We start from the raw sequence: 14,543 nt of genomic DNA on the forward strand, positions 1-14,543 counted from the left end.
GCTTTAATTCAACTTGTTCTCTTATTGTTGGACAATTATATTTGCTTTTTGACTGTTTTAAACACTGCAATCAATCTTTTTTTTTCCAAAAAATATTTATTTGGCTGCACTGGGTCTCAGCTGATCCCAGCATGCAGGATATTTTGTTTCAGCACACGGACTCTCTAGTTGCAGTACGTGGGCTCGGTAGGTGGAGCACATAGGTTTAATTGCTCCGAGGCATACGGAGTCTTAGTTCCCTGACCAGGGATTGAACCCCAGCCCCCTGCACTGCAAGGCAGATTCTTAACCATTGGACCACCAGGGAGGTCCCTGCAAGCAATCTTATATAGAAATTTGTGAACAAAACTGAACTGTATTTGATTAGAATAAATTCTTAGAGGTGTAATCTCTGATTAAAAGGATATAGCAGTCTTACCAACAGTTTCTGCACATTTTTGCCACCACTGTATTTTTCTTATAGCATAACACCTCACACTTACCCAACACTGTTCTAAGCACGTGATAGGTATTGAGTCATTCATTTCTCATTAATACTAAAACCTCATATGGGAGATACTATTATTCCCATTTTACAAATGGAAAAACTAAGATAAGTGGCTGGGCTGGGATCGACCCTGCTTCAGAGCCTATGCTTGTGGCTTTGGGACTGGCAGACCAATAATGCAGCATGTGGCTGACTGAACTGGAAATGTGGCTCCACCGCTTAAGTTGCACGGGGTCTTAGTTGCAGCACGTGCAATCTAACTCCCGGACCAGGGACTGAACCCGGGCCCCTTGGACTGGAAGGAGAGTCAGCCATTGGACCACCAGGGAAGTCTCTCCACCACTTACCTATTGGGAGGCTTTACAATTTTTGCTCTGTGTCTCCCTGCACTTTTTTCTTTAAATCTGTGAAGTAGGTAGAAGAGCATCTCATAAAGTAGTAGTCTTTTTTTTTTTTTTAAAACAAAAAAGAAATTCACTGTCACAAAACTAGAAATCCAGTGATAGCTTTGTCAAGTTATTTGATGCAGTAATTCAGTGACGTTTCTTGCTTCTCTGTGCTCTCCTTGGCATGCTGACTGTGGCTCCAGGTATGCCCACTAGGTCAGAGTGGCAAGAGCCATATCCAACCACAAGATATCCATGGTTCCAAAGAAGGAGCCAATTTTTCATGTGCTTCCTTCTTAGGAATAAGAAATCCTTTTCTTTCCAGAAAGTCTACTAACAAGGAAGGCACAAGCCAATCACTGCAAGGATTTTCCATGAACAAATGGTGGAGAAAGTGAAAGTGTTATCACTCAGTCGTATCCAACTCTCTGTGACCCCATGGACAGTAGCCTGCCAGGTTCCTCTGCCCATGGAATTCTCCAGGCAAGAATACTGGCGTGGGTTGCCATTCCTTTCTCCAGGGTATCTTTCCAACCCAGGGGTTGAACCCAGGTCTCCTGCATTGCAGACAGATTCTTTACTGTCTGAGCCACCACGGGAGTCCACATGGTGGGGAGTCACCCACAAAGATTCCAACATTAAACTCTGGGGAAAAGTCTACTAGTCAGTGAGACAAAAGACAGTAGTAAACCTGTCTTTCTTCAGGACTGGCGACCACTGATGTTTAAGATGTATTACTTTATTGGTGTCAAGAGGAAAAAAAAATATTTTTTCATGAACATTTATTGTACATTCTGAGTGAAAGGCACCATGCCAGGCACTGAGGGAAATACAAATGAAAGACTCAATCTCTCTTCTTGTCTTTTCTGCCACAGTAGCGGACTCGGGCACAGAAATACAAGCTACTTGGCAAGGCAGTTTTAATTTTTTTTTAAGTACCACATCTGATGCACAAAGTATTATGAGGATAGAGGAGATTCAATAAGAATATTTTTGCTTCCAAGACCATTACATCCAATTACCCAGTTTATGACTGTCAAAGAGCCACAAAAAGATCACACACAAGGTTAAAGAGAACATTTCAGTAGCCTTAGCAGGAACAAGACTGTTCAAACGGCAGCCGTCACCTTACACCTAAGAATCAGGCAGAGACCAACCAAGGCATGACAGAGACTCAGCTTCCAAGAGACTGTAGAGCAAGCTGCTTACACACAAAACAGCTTTTTCACTAAGTATAACATACACAAAGTGCACAGATGTTAAATGTGTAACTCGATAAATTTTTCTGTGTGTGAGAGTGCTGGTAATTCATAAAACACTCAGAATAGTGGCAGGCACACAAAAAGATTAAGTACTAGTTAAGTACTAGCTGGTGTTTCATCTGCCACTTCAACAGGTAAAAAAATACGACCTTAGTTTTATTTGCATTTCTTTGAGAAATGGGACTGAACATTTTTTCCCTGTGAATTATCCGCTCACGTCTATTGAGATTATTAGTCTTTTTATTTTTTACTATTTTTTAAGAGCCTATTTTATATTAATAACACTCATTCTTTGCCTTTTATTGCAAATATTTTCCCCAATTTGTCCCTTGACTTTAGTAGATGGTATGAGCCTAGATTCTAACTTTGTTTAAAAACAGCCATCCCTGACACTGTGTATTAAATAATGGATCCAATTTACACTTACTTAAAAAGACAACCCTATCACATAATAGATTTTTTTTTTCCCTCCAATGTCATAAGACTATCCAGAGAACTGAATTTAGGTGACTTCTTCAACTGTAGAGAACACTTAGTTGTATTATATGAGATAGCCATGGAAGGGGAGAAATACTAAAATTCTACATACTAGTATATAATTCTACACTGACTAGTCTCTTTCACTAACCAGTCTATTTCTACTTAGGTATGCATTTCTGGTGAACTTACACCTTCATATCCCCATGGATACCATGGCTTTAAATGTCCTGTACATCCCCATATACCTGTTGATTCATTTATCTACATCATTCAGTGCCTACTGTGTACCATGCACCATGGTAAGGAGTGAACCAGACAAATGCAATTCTTCCCACAATGTGGCATAAATGTTAGCTGGTAGAAGACATTATTTAAATATTTGTTAATTTATTTAAATAAATATTTACACCAATAATTCATCACAGCTGTGTTTGGTGCTACAAGGTACAACATAGTATCTTTTCTAGCTGAGAAATCTGGTTTCCAGATCTGTTCACTCTGCACACTTTTAAGGCACAGTCCGGGTTCCAATTTCCAATGGGAAATACCAGAAAGAACCTTGAGAATTATCTTCAGAGTATTCACAAGGATAAGGTGAGGAGTAAGAAAAAAAACAGTTTAAAAAAAAAACCCTAAAACATTAGGGAACAAAGTTCCATCAGCTCAATGCACTTGGAGACATTCCTTTAAATTCTCTAGTTTACATCCTGAGCAAAGCCAGTTCCATGGCAAATAAGATCCCACACAAGTTTAATAAGGTCAAGAATAAGGCAGAAAGGAGACTCCAAAGTAGGATCATTTTGCCTTTTGAAAGGGAAAACCAAGTACTATCTTTTTTCATGTACTGTGCCCTATTTTTCCTGGGGTGTCCCTATTCTCTACGATGAACAGATTTCAAAACTGGGCAACCGTGAGGAATAATTTCAATAGTTGAAACAAACAAAAACACTGCTTTATGAGAAAAAGAAAAAACAAAACTAAAAAAGTAAATTCTACATACAATTCAGAGAACTGAACTTAGATGACTTCTTTAACTGTACTGAACACCTAGTTGTATTGTATGAAACAGCCATGGCAAGGGAGAAATATAAAAATTCTACATACTAGTATGTAATAAGGGGCTGCAGAGTCATTGACAGTGATTAAACCACAGAACACCAGTTTTCCAGCTCAAACTGGAAAGGAATTTTTTTTTTTTAATGAAAGTAGATATGTCTGAGGGTGGCTAAATGTAAGTAATTATTTTCTTCGTAAAACACTTCTTTAAAAGATTTCTCCCTCATTGACCCCATTTTGATGGTAATAAATAAATCTGATTTTATAATAACTTAAATAATAAAAACCAACCTAGGTTGTTTTATCCAAGTGGACAATTTAAAGTAAAAACGAACAGGTGATATGTATTTTTACCTTAAAATAAGTTTGAGATTTCTGAAGTCTATGCTATGAAGAAGAATGCCAACAAACTCACTCATTACTATACATAAAATTAAGCTTTCTAAACACAATCTCTTTAGCATGAAATCAAATACAGTGTGCTCTGAGAGGATCCCCAAATGCTATCTCTTCTAGCTCTTTAAAAGCCAGCTTCTGTTTCTTCAAGAAACAAAGTACATTCAATATTGCAAAAAAGCACCATAGTATCTGAAATGCAAAACAAATAGTGAGTCGCACTCTTTTCCATAGAATTAGCAGGCATCTATCACCTGTTTCTCAGATCACTTATTTTCCTGTTTTTCTTTGTTTTCACTAGCAGAACCGTCCAGAACCTCTATCTTGCCTTTTCCGTCCTCTGAATGAGGAAGCTTAATATTATCTATGGTGACTTCACCTTCAGAAGAGGTGCTGTCACCTTCATCCTCAGATTCTGAACTTTCCTCTGAACTGTCTTGTGAATTCTCTTCCGAACTGTCCTCTTCTTTTGAATGAGACTGATTCATCTCAAACAAGGCCACGTCCTGAAAGTAAAAAAAACACACCATGTGGGAGATTTATTTTGGGGGAGTTCACTAAAGAGTTATAAAAACAACTTTGGGAACAACGACCAACACTTAGCACAAATACTGAAGCACAGAAGACAGGAAATGTTTTTAATACAATACGAAACTATTATTCTTTCAGTTGCCAGTGTCCGGCCTAAGGATTTACTTTTATTACAAGTCTAAAAAGTTCCTCACAACTGAATTCTATATAGCTGAATCTATTCAACAAAACTCACTCAACAAATATTAACAAATACCAACATTAACCGGGCACCACATTAGAATATCAACAACAGCAACAAAATCCTTGCCTTTGTGGAACTTATGTTTTTGAGCAGGAGTTGGCAAACCATCGCCTTCAGGGCAAACCCAGCCCCCTGCCTGTTTTCATGCAGCTCATGAACTAAGGATGCTTTTACATTTTGAGTGGTAGGAAAAAAAAAAAAAGAATAGTATTTCATGAAATGCAAAAATTATATGAAATTCAAATTTTGGATCCATAAAAATTTGTAAAACGTGCCTACTCATTACGTATCATCTACAGCTGTCTTTGGGGCTTCACAGGTGGTGCTGGTGGTAAAGAACCTGCCTGCTAATGCAGGTGACGTAAGAGATGTGGGTTCAACCCCTCGGTGGGGAAGACCCCCTTGGAGGAGGGCACGGCAACCCACTTTATTCTTGCCTGGAGAATCCCATGGACAGAGGAGCCTGGCAGGCTATAGTCCATAGGGTTTCGAAGAGTTGGACACAACTGAAGCAACTTAGCGAGTGCGCGCACACGCACGCACGCACACACACACACACGCACGCACACACACACACACACAGCTGTCTTCACATGGAAATGGCAGAAATAAACAGTCATAATGGAGACAGTGTGGTCCACAAAGCCTAATGTTATTTACCATCTGGCCCCCGACATATAATGGCTGCTGACCTCTGTTCTAGTTAAGAAACAGGTTTTCTGGTGGTCCGGTGGGCCCACACTCCCAAGGCAGGGGGCCTGACTTTGATCCCTGGTTGGGGAACTAAATCCCACGTGCTGCCACTAAAAGCCTAAGAGCCGGTGTAGCCAAATAAATAAATGTATTTTTTTAAAAGGCAATAAACAATTGCTCAGAAAGCACAGTGTAGGGCAGAAAAGGAAAAAAAGAAGAAAGCCATTGAGGTGACACGTGATGAAAGATGGAGGAATTTGGGGATGGGATTTTACAGAGAGGGAAAAGGCCCAGAGCAAGGAGACGGAGGCTGGAGTACAAGCAGTGAGGGTCCTTGGTGAGAGAGAAGGTCAATGGAGAGACGGAGGCAGGATCACACGGGCCCATGAAGGACTCTGAATTAATAGAAATGTGATGGGAAGCCCCCTGGTTCCCAAACTGGGGGCCACATGCAATGTGTCAAGAACAAACTCTGGGAAAAAAAGTGGAAGCAGAAAGCCTGGCTGGGAAATTCCTGGGATAATCCAGAGGAGAGATTGTCATTACCTAGAGTGAGGGTTGTGGGTGCCGAGCAGGAGTGGCTTGATTCGGGATATATGCTAGAGGCAGAGCTGCCATATCTACTCATGAATCAGGTATATGATCATTAAAAATGGTAAAAAAAAAAAAAATTTTTTAAATAAAAAATAAATAAAAATGGTGTCAGCTCTGTCCAGACATGAGTGTTATAAAGGGGATTTCAGTGCAGAAATAAGAGGAGCCCAAAGTGAGAGACAATTTTCACACCTGAGTTATATAATAAGTTTTTCTGTTACACACATTGTTTATTTTTACATTCTCAATGAATGAGACTCTGATTATTTCTTTTGGGCCTTGAATGGAAAAATTTTAAAAACCTCAGGACAAAAAAAATAAAAAAAATAAAAACCTCAGGACATTTAGTATATAAATGTTTCTAGACAATACATGTGTTATTGGAGTTGAAGAAGCCTTTCTATGATTCTGAATGACTAAATTCCGAGACTTCACCCAGGAAAGCTTGCTGACTTATGAGGTTATTAGGATTAAATAATTCGGTCATTTAACCATCAAATGACTGAGTACCTGTGCAGTACTGGAAACATGAGCTGATTTTGCAAGAAGGAAAATAACACTTGGAATTAAAATTTGAAGGTTCTCTTTGTTTTTCAGGTGACGACACATATTGTTTATTTTATTCTATGAAATGAAAACAAGCCGTAGTTACCATTTGAATAACTTGTCCAAGAGTCTCATCAGTATTTTCAATATTGAAATGACCAGGTTCTGCAGCTGCCATTTCTTTTCTTAGCTTTTCGTTTGCCTGAGCCATCTGCGGGAGAAAGGTCCGTACTTGGTCCAGCACTAAGGAGCGAAAATATCATTTATCAATATTTATGTCAGTCTTTGGCCAAACTTTTAAAGTCCAGAATTTCTATAAAAACACTACTCAATTTGACAGGAATTGTTAGGAATAATAACAATTCAATAAAAAAGCATTCAAATTCCTTCTATTTTAAAACTTTTCATTCTCTTCTGAATTCTTAAAATGCTGGGCTTCTCTGGCGGCTCAGACAGTAAAGAATCTGCCTGCAGTGCAGGAGACCTGGGTTCGATGCCTGGGTCAGGAAGATCTCCTGGAGAAGGGAATGGTTACCCATGCCAGTATTCTTGTCTGGGGAATTCCTCTGTCCATGGAAAACAGTATGACTGCACAATTCAGCAATTATTTCTCAATGTTTCATGTTTGTCATATATGCTCAGAGCTGAAAATTCCTAGAAGAATGGCATTCAACAGACAGTAACTGAATAAGTAGGCAGTAGGACTTAATAGTTAAATGCATGAGGCTCCAAGGCTTTGGGGTCAGACTGATGAGGCTCTTCACAGAGCCCCAGTTCCACGTCTCACTATCTGAGTTACCTGGGGCAGGTTAAGAAAGCAATGGATGTTAATGAAGCCCCACATCTGTTTCCCTTTCTTCTGATAATGACGACTTTTCTTAAGCTCTGTCACTCTTAGTCACTCTGGTCCCTACCCAGTCCATGCCTATGTATTCCACAACCTTGGCCACTATGATTTGGTCTCATGACACTGTGATCTGGCAAGCCAATTAGAGATCACCCTGGGACTCTGTTTTGGACTGTTGAGAAAGATGTCCATTCTTTCAGAGTCAATGACTAGGTGAGTTGCTGAATGTAAACCTAGAGCTGCTGATAAACTGGCTCACCTACCACCCATCATCAGGGAAGAGCTGGTTCTAGATAAAGTCAACACTAGGAAGGTAGAGCTAAGAGATATAGAGTGGCAGATGCCAGATGATGCTGAGCACCTGGATTCAAATGTACCTGAAATCACTGGGGGTATTTTTCCCCAAAAAATGAGCCAACATCAGCTGGCTAAAGGCAACTGGAGCTGGGTTTCATTCATGTGCAACCACAGGAGTCTAATACATTTAATTTAGACAATCAAAACCTCAGTTTACCCATCTGTAAAACAGGGGTAGTAACTATCAGGTACTGTGCTAAGCACAGGGGGACAAAGAACAGGGATATGTCATTTATTGAGTTAGCTCTCAGGAGAGGCCCAGCATATACCCGTGCACATCATGAGCTCTCAGAACTTGTTAGGTCACTGATACAGCCATGTAACAGTGGACTAAAATGTTCAGAGCATGGAAGAAGAAAATGCAGGTGAAGGTCAAGAAATGGCCTTGAATTGTGAAACAGGACTGCTAGAAGGATTCCAAATGGTATACCCAACTTGGAAAAGAATTTGGTGATCTTTTCTCTATTAAAAAATACACTGTGGGGACTTCCCTTGGGGTCCAGTGGTTGAGACACCATGCTTCCAATGCAGGGGGGTGACAGTTGCACCCCTGGTTGGGGAACTAAGATCCCACATGATGGGTGGCATGGCCAAAATACTAAAAAATAAAAATTCTTAAAATTCCACTCAGAGATATGTACCCTCCAAAAATATAAACCTATGTCTACACAAAAACTTGTATCTCAATGGGGAGCCACCATGCAATCATTTCAGCTGCTGCACATTTAGTGCATATTATGGCTAACTTCCCCTCGACTACTCACGATTTTGTAGTTTATAGACATGATAACCTCATGTATCATTTACACCACTTTTACTAATTCTTGTCTTTATTTTTTTTTAAAGATTAAGAGGGAATTACGAAGATGCTAAGTATTACATGATGCTATCTGAACAAAGTCTGACTCACCTCTATTTAGAGTATGCGGTACAGCAATGTCACAGAGTAATTAATAAAAAGAACTGGCCCTGTTATGAGTAATGTTTACCATTTAAGTAACTGTGTCCAATTTAATCAAATCTGGTGGTGTTTTCCCACATCTGTGTGTGAAATTTGGGACTCAGTAACCTCTGGAAAAATTTCCCATGGAGTTTAACAATAACTGATTTTGATTTCCAAAAATCCATCCCACAGGTTTTTCTGGGCAAGGTTACCCTCTTAAGTGTTAGTCACTCAGTCGTGTCTGACTCTTTGCGACCCCAAGGACTGCAGCCTGCCAGGCTCTTCTGTCCATAAGATTCTCCAGGCAAGAATATTAGAGTGGGTTGCCACTCCCGTCTCCAGGGAATCTTCCCAACCCAGGAATTGAACCCGAGTCTCCTGCCTGGTCTCAGCCCCATCCTCTTAAAGCAGGGGAATAATACAAGAAATTTTATCCCTGTGCACTGAATTCACGATGTAATTTCCAAGTAAGACTTGCTAGAATGGACTCTCTGACAACAAAAGCAGACACTGTCCCAACAAATAAGTGGTTAATTAGGTAGAATTTCACATCAGAGAGGGTTCTTGAGAGAGAGAGAGAAGAGAGGGAAGGGTACTTACAGGGACTCCTCTCTATCCGAACTGTTTGAAGAGTAGAATTCTTTCTGGAATTAGGCTTGGGGTTGATGAGCAACCTGTCCCGTATACCTGAAAACACAGACACACACACACTTCCTTTATTACAGCACAAAGAGACAGGAGCCCAAGAGCAAACTTTCCGAGACCACCCTCCACCCTCAAGTCTTGACTGTTCCTTCCTCACTTTCTAACACATTTAAAAAAAAAAAAAAAAAGGAGCACTCCAAGTTCCATTACAACATTTTAGTTCTTTCTGCAGATCTCCCCACTTTAAACCTGTCTCTTACATCTCTGCCTCACCAATGCCAGGTAATAAATGCCCACTAAACTGCACCTTTCTGGGCCAGAAATCTACCAGCAACAAATGTAGGTCGGCAATGACAGAATGCAGGAAGCAGTACAGAGAACATAAGGGTTAATTAAGCAAAGCCAGAAATGGTTTACCAGCTACATTATACTGGGCGAATCACCTACACTTTTTGAGTATTAATTTCTTCATTTATAGAACATCTCCGCCTGGTAAGTTCCCTTTCAGTCAAGATGTCTGATGCAGACGAAACAGCCCTTTAAAGAGAACTCCTTTAGCCTTTTCACAGCTCCTCAAATCAACCCAACTCTCCAGCCCATCAGAGCACAGAGAACAGGACTCACCTTTCAAAACCCAAGGCTTTATGCACCCTGGTTCCCACACCTGGAAAATCTCTTCACTCTGGTATAAAAATACTGTTCACCCTCAAAGCAGCAGCTCAACACTCCTAGCTTACTATCAATAGCTTATACCTAATAGTTGGATTAGTGAAAAGAGCATGGACTCTGGGGCCACACCGACTGGACTCAAATCCCAGTTTTGCCACTTTCCAGCCACACAACCTCCAACAAGTTACTTATCTGTATGATACAACAGGTCTCCATTTCCTCATCTATACACTGCCCTAACAGAACCAACTCCACACAGTGCAGCTGTGAGGATTAAATTTAGCGAATTAATTCCTGGGGCAGAGTAGGCACCAAGAAGCTCCAGCCATTATTATAATGTCTTCGGATGCTCTGGATTCTCACAGAATCTTTTTTCAAGTTAATATTTAATGAGGATATGCCCAAGACATTACACTCATTATTCTTCTCAGAAAAAAAAAAAAAAACATAAGTACTAGTACTTCCATTTTCCAAATGTAAAAACTGAGGCACTGGGGATGTAAACAACTCTCCTACTATGGTGCTGAAGACTCCTGAGAGCACTTTGGACTGCAAAGAGATCAAAGCAGCCAATCCTAAAGGAAATCGACACTGAAATATTCATTGGAAGGACTGACGCTGAAGTTGAAGCTCCAATATTTTGGCCACCTGATGTGAAGAGCCCGACTCACTGGAAAAGACCCTGATGCTGGGAAAGACTGAGGGCAGGAGGAGAAGAGGGCAACAGAGGATGAGATGGTTGGATGGCATCATCGACACAAAGGACATGAGTTTCAGGAAACTCTGGGAGACAGTGAAGGACAGGGAAGCCTGGAGTGCTGCAGTCCACGGGGTCGCAAAGCGTCGGACAATGAGCCACAAAAAAGTTCCACAGCTGGTTCGGCTCTTCCTTGAGCTGGCCATCTGTTCCAACAGCGTCTCCCACTCGAATGAACTTTATTCTCCTCGAACACCGCCCCCCTCCAAAAAAAGTTCGACAGCTAATTACTCGTGGGGTTGGGATTCGAACCCTAGCTTTTCTTAGCTCTCTATTATGATGTCTAGAAACCTGAGGGTATCCTGGACGCGTCTCCCTCTACCAGAGGAGAGCACTAAGGGTGGCTCCGTGAGCATCTGCAGAGAGAGGGTGCTCAATCCATAATACTCCCCTGCTCCCCTTACTAGCTAGCTGCTGGAACCCAGACCTGGTTCTAAGGCCGTCCCCTCGGGCGGGGGAAGGTCGTGCTGCGGCGTCAGCACCAGGCACTCAGCACTGTGCCTAAAACATGAACCACCCTCGGGCTCGAGGCCGGATGCCCACACCCAGGCCGGCCAGTCCCCTAACCCCGCAGCCGGAGGCATGTCCGGGTCCCTCGGCGGTGCAGGCGCTAGGCAGGGAGCCCCCGACCCGCGGCTCCAGCAGCGCCGCCCCCAGCTGCACGTGCGCGCCCCACGCCGCTGCCGCCCACCCGTCCGTCACCTCCGCGGCCGCCGCTCCCCGCCATCAGCAACTCCTTGGAGACCGAGACCCCGGAGCCATCCCGGGCGGACGACGAACAGCTCGGGCCGGACTGGGACTCGCCGCGGACCTCCATGCTGCTCGCTGGTCTTCAGAGCCGCCTCTCCGAGCCCGGATGCAGGAAAAAGGCTGGGGTAGGAGGCGGGGCCAGGGCTGCGATTGGAGGAGACTCGTAGGCGGGGCGAGGGGCAGGGCGAGCGAGGCCCGCGGCGAGGGCGGTGCCTGGCGGAACGAGGAGGCCAATCCTATCCCGAGAAAAGGCAGGTGGGGGCTCTAGAGATGCTGTGATTGGATGAAAGAGCTAGCAAGGCTGGATTTAAAAGTGAAGAGCGCACCACGGGGGCTGCCCTCCTCTTCAAACCTCTGTGACGTAGAACACACTTTGACGGTCCGGTGGTTAATTAAGACTTGGACTTCCAGTTCAGGGGGTATAGGTTGGATTCCCGGTCTGGGAGCTAAGATCCCACATGCCTCCCAGCCACAAAAACCAAAATATAAAACAGAAGCAATATTATAACAATTTCAATAAAGACTTTAAAAATGATCCACATCAAAAAGAAATCTTAAAAATATATATATAATCCTAACTGTTTTTATGGGTATAGTTCAGAAGTGTTAACTATTTGCATTGTTATGTAACAGATCTGTAGAATTTTTGCAAAACTGAAACACTATATTCATTGAGCAACGCACCCCCCCCAGCCACGATTGCGTCCTGCCTCCACCATACTAATTTGTTTCTGTGAGTTTAACTACTTCAGATATTTCATAGAAGCAAAATCATACAAAATTTGTCTTTTCTTGACTGGCAAATTTCACTTAGTATAATGTTCTCAAAGTTTATCCATGTTGTAGCAAGTAATAGGATTCCCATCTTTTTAAAGACTGACTAGTATTCCATTCCATGCATATACCACACTTGACCCATTTCATCCCTTGGTAGGTGTTTGGGTCGCTTCCTCCCGGATATCCTGAACAATGAGGCAGTGAACATAGATATGCAAATATATCTTCCAGATACTGCTTTCAATTCTTTTTCGTTTAATATTTATCTATTTGGCTGTGCCAGGTCCTAGTTGTGGCATGCAGGATCTTCCATCTTCATTGCAGCGTATGGGATCTAGTTCCCTGACTAGGGATCAAACATGGGCCCCCTGCATTGGAAGCATGAAATCTTAGCCACTGGACCACCAGGGAAGTCCCTGCTTTCAATTTGTTTGGATATATTATACCCAGAAGTGTGATTACTGACTATATTGTAATTCTATTTTTAATTTTCTAAGAACCTTCAGTGTGTTTCCATAGTGATTGCACTATCTTATTTCTACCACTAGGGCATAGGGCTCCTGTTTCTCCACATCCTCATCAATGTTTATTTGCTTTTTCTTTCTTTCTTTCTTTTTTTTAATAGTGGCCATCCTAGTTGGTGTGAGGTGATAACTCACTGTAGTTTAAATTTGCAATTCTCTAATAGTTAGTGATGTTGAGCATGTTTTCATGTGTTCATTGGCCATTTGTGTATCTACTTTGCAGAAAAGTTTATTCACATCCACTGCCTCTTTTAATTCAGGTTGCTTTGTTGGTGTTGAATTGTACGAGTTATTTATATTTTCTTATCAGATATATGATAATATTTTAGAGACATAGACCATTATGAACATATAAGAACTCAGGAAATATTGCTCCCAAACCCTCCTTGAAGAATTTCCTAGAAAATATGATTCAGAAAATAATTGGAGAAATGCAACTTAAGTTTTGGTAGTGAGCATTTTACAGTAGAATTGGGGGAAAACAGTGAGAATAAGGTTGAAAGAATAGTCTTTAATTTTTATAGGTTTTGATAGTGTGGATATAAGACAAAAAAGGGGGAGAAAGCAGAGACTATATAGTAAGAGGAAATCTGACTTTTTAAAAAGTTGGAATAAAAGGATAATATTTTAAGTTAGATGTTGGGGGTATCAGAGAGACGGGAAAGAGGAGGTTACTTGTAAGTTACAATGTTGTCCATGGTAAGAAGACAATATCAAAATAAAAGGGGACTGAGTGGTATTGAGTGCTACTGAGTGGTATTATTAGAACAAAATTATTCATAAATATAAAAATTAATAAGATAGAAAGAAAAGAATTCAGGCTCTTTCCCCTAAAAGGAAACAAAAAGATACTTTATAATGCTAAATATAAATATAATGCTAAATACTAGAATCCTCAAAGAGGAACTATCATTAATATCCATGTGCCTAAAAAACAGCAACAAGTATTATAAAACAGAAACAACAGAAACTAACAAGGAATGCAAAGAAAATTAAGTAAAAACTCTAATAATTGGAAATTTTAACACTGTTTCAGAACAGGCTATATCTAATTGGACAAAAAATTATGTGGTTACAGAAGACCTAAACAAAATTATAAAGTAGAGGTAAAGAATCCACCTTACCAATGCAGGAGACGCAAGAGATGCAGGTTTGATTCCTGGGTCAAGAAGATACCCTGAAGTAGGAAATGCCATGCTGCTCCAGCATTCTGGCCTGGAAAATTCCACGTACAGAGGAGGTTGGTAGGCTACAGTCCATGGGGTTGCCAAAGATTTAGATTCAATTGAGCACATACATACAGATCTAATAAATGTAAACACTGAATCCTGATAACAGAGATTAAATCTTCTAAGTCACATGAAAAAGTCACAAAATTGCCATATTATAGTCCACATAATTTCAATACATTCCAAAAATATAAATGATACAAGTGGCCTTCTGTGATCACAATTCTATATAACTACCAAATAATGACATTTAAAAAAATCTCTTCCACCTAAAAATGTAAAAACACACTGCTAATCAATCCTTGCATTAAAAGGAAATAATGAAGTGAACATTTGCCCTTAAAAAACTATTTTGAAAAAGTCAAGAAAA

General features: G+C 41.0%; 1 protein-coding gene across 1 annotated transcript; it reads right to left on the reverse strand.

Annotated features, from left to right (window-relative positions):
- Nucleotides 1-1,591: 1,591 nt before the first annotated feature.
- Nucleotides 1,592-11,745, reverse strand: NOPCHAP1 (NOP protein chaperone 1). The gene is made up of 4 exons (XM_043882128.1): nucleotides 11,596-11,745; nucleotides 9,423-9,509; nucleotides 6,782-6,918; nucleotides 1,592-4,573 (listed from the first exon to the last, which is right to left on the reverse strand). Exons 1-4 carry the CDS (start codon nucleotides 11,708-11,710, stop codon nucleotides 4,334-4,336), a joined length of 579 nt encoding a protein of 192 aa, XP_043738063.1. The 5' UTR covers nucleotides 11,711-11,745; the 3' UTR covers nucleotides 1,592-4,333.
- Between the last annotated feature and the right edge of the window lie 2,798 nt (nucleotides 11,746-14,543).

The sequence above is a fragment of the Cervus elaphus genome, chromosome 22, assembly GCF_910594005.1.
Source record: "Cervus elaphus chromosome 22, mCerEla1.1, whole genome shotgun sequence".
Lineage (NCBI taxonomy): Eukaryota > Metazoa > Chordata > Mammalia > Artiodactyla > Cervidae > Cervus > Cervus elaphus.

Coding starts and splice junctions, on each gene's coding strand:
- NOPCHAP1 (XM_043882128.1), bottom strand. CDS start 11,710: ATGGAGGTCCGCGGCGAGTCCCAGTCCGGCCCGAGCTGTTCGTCGTCC. Junction 9,510..11,595: donor GGGGAGCGGCGGCCGCGGAG/GTGACGGACGGG, acceptor CTGTGTTTTCAG/GTATACGGGACAGGTTGCTC. Junction 6,919..9,422: donor TCGGATAGAGAGGAGTCCCT/GTAAGTACCCTT, acceptor TTCGCTCCTTAG/TGCTGGACCAAGTACGGACC.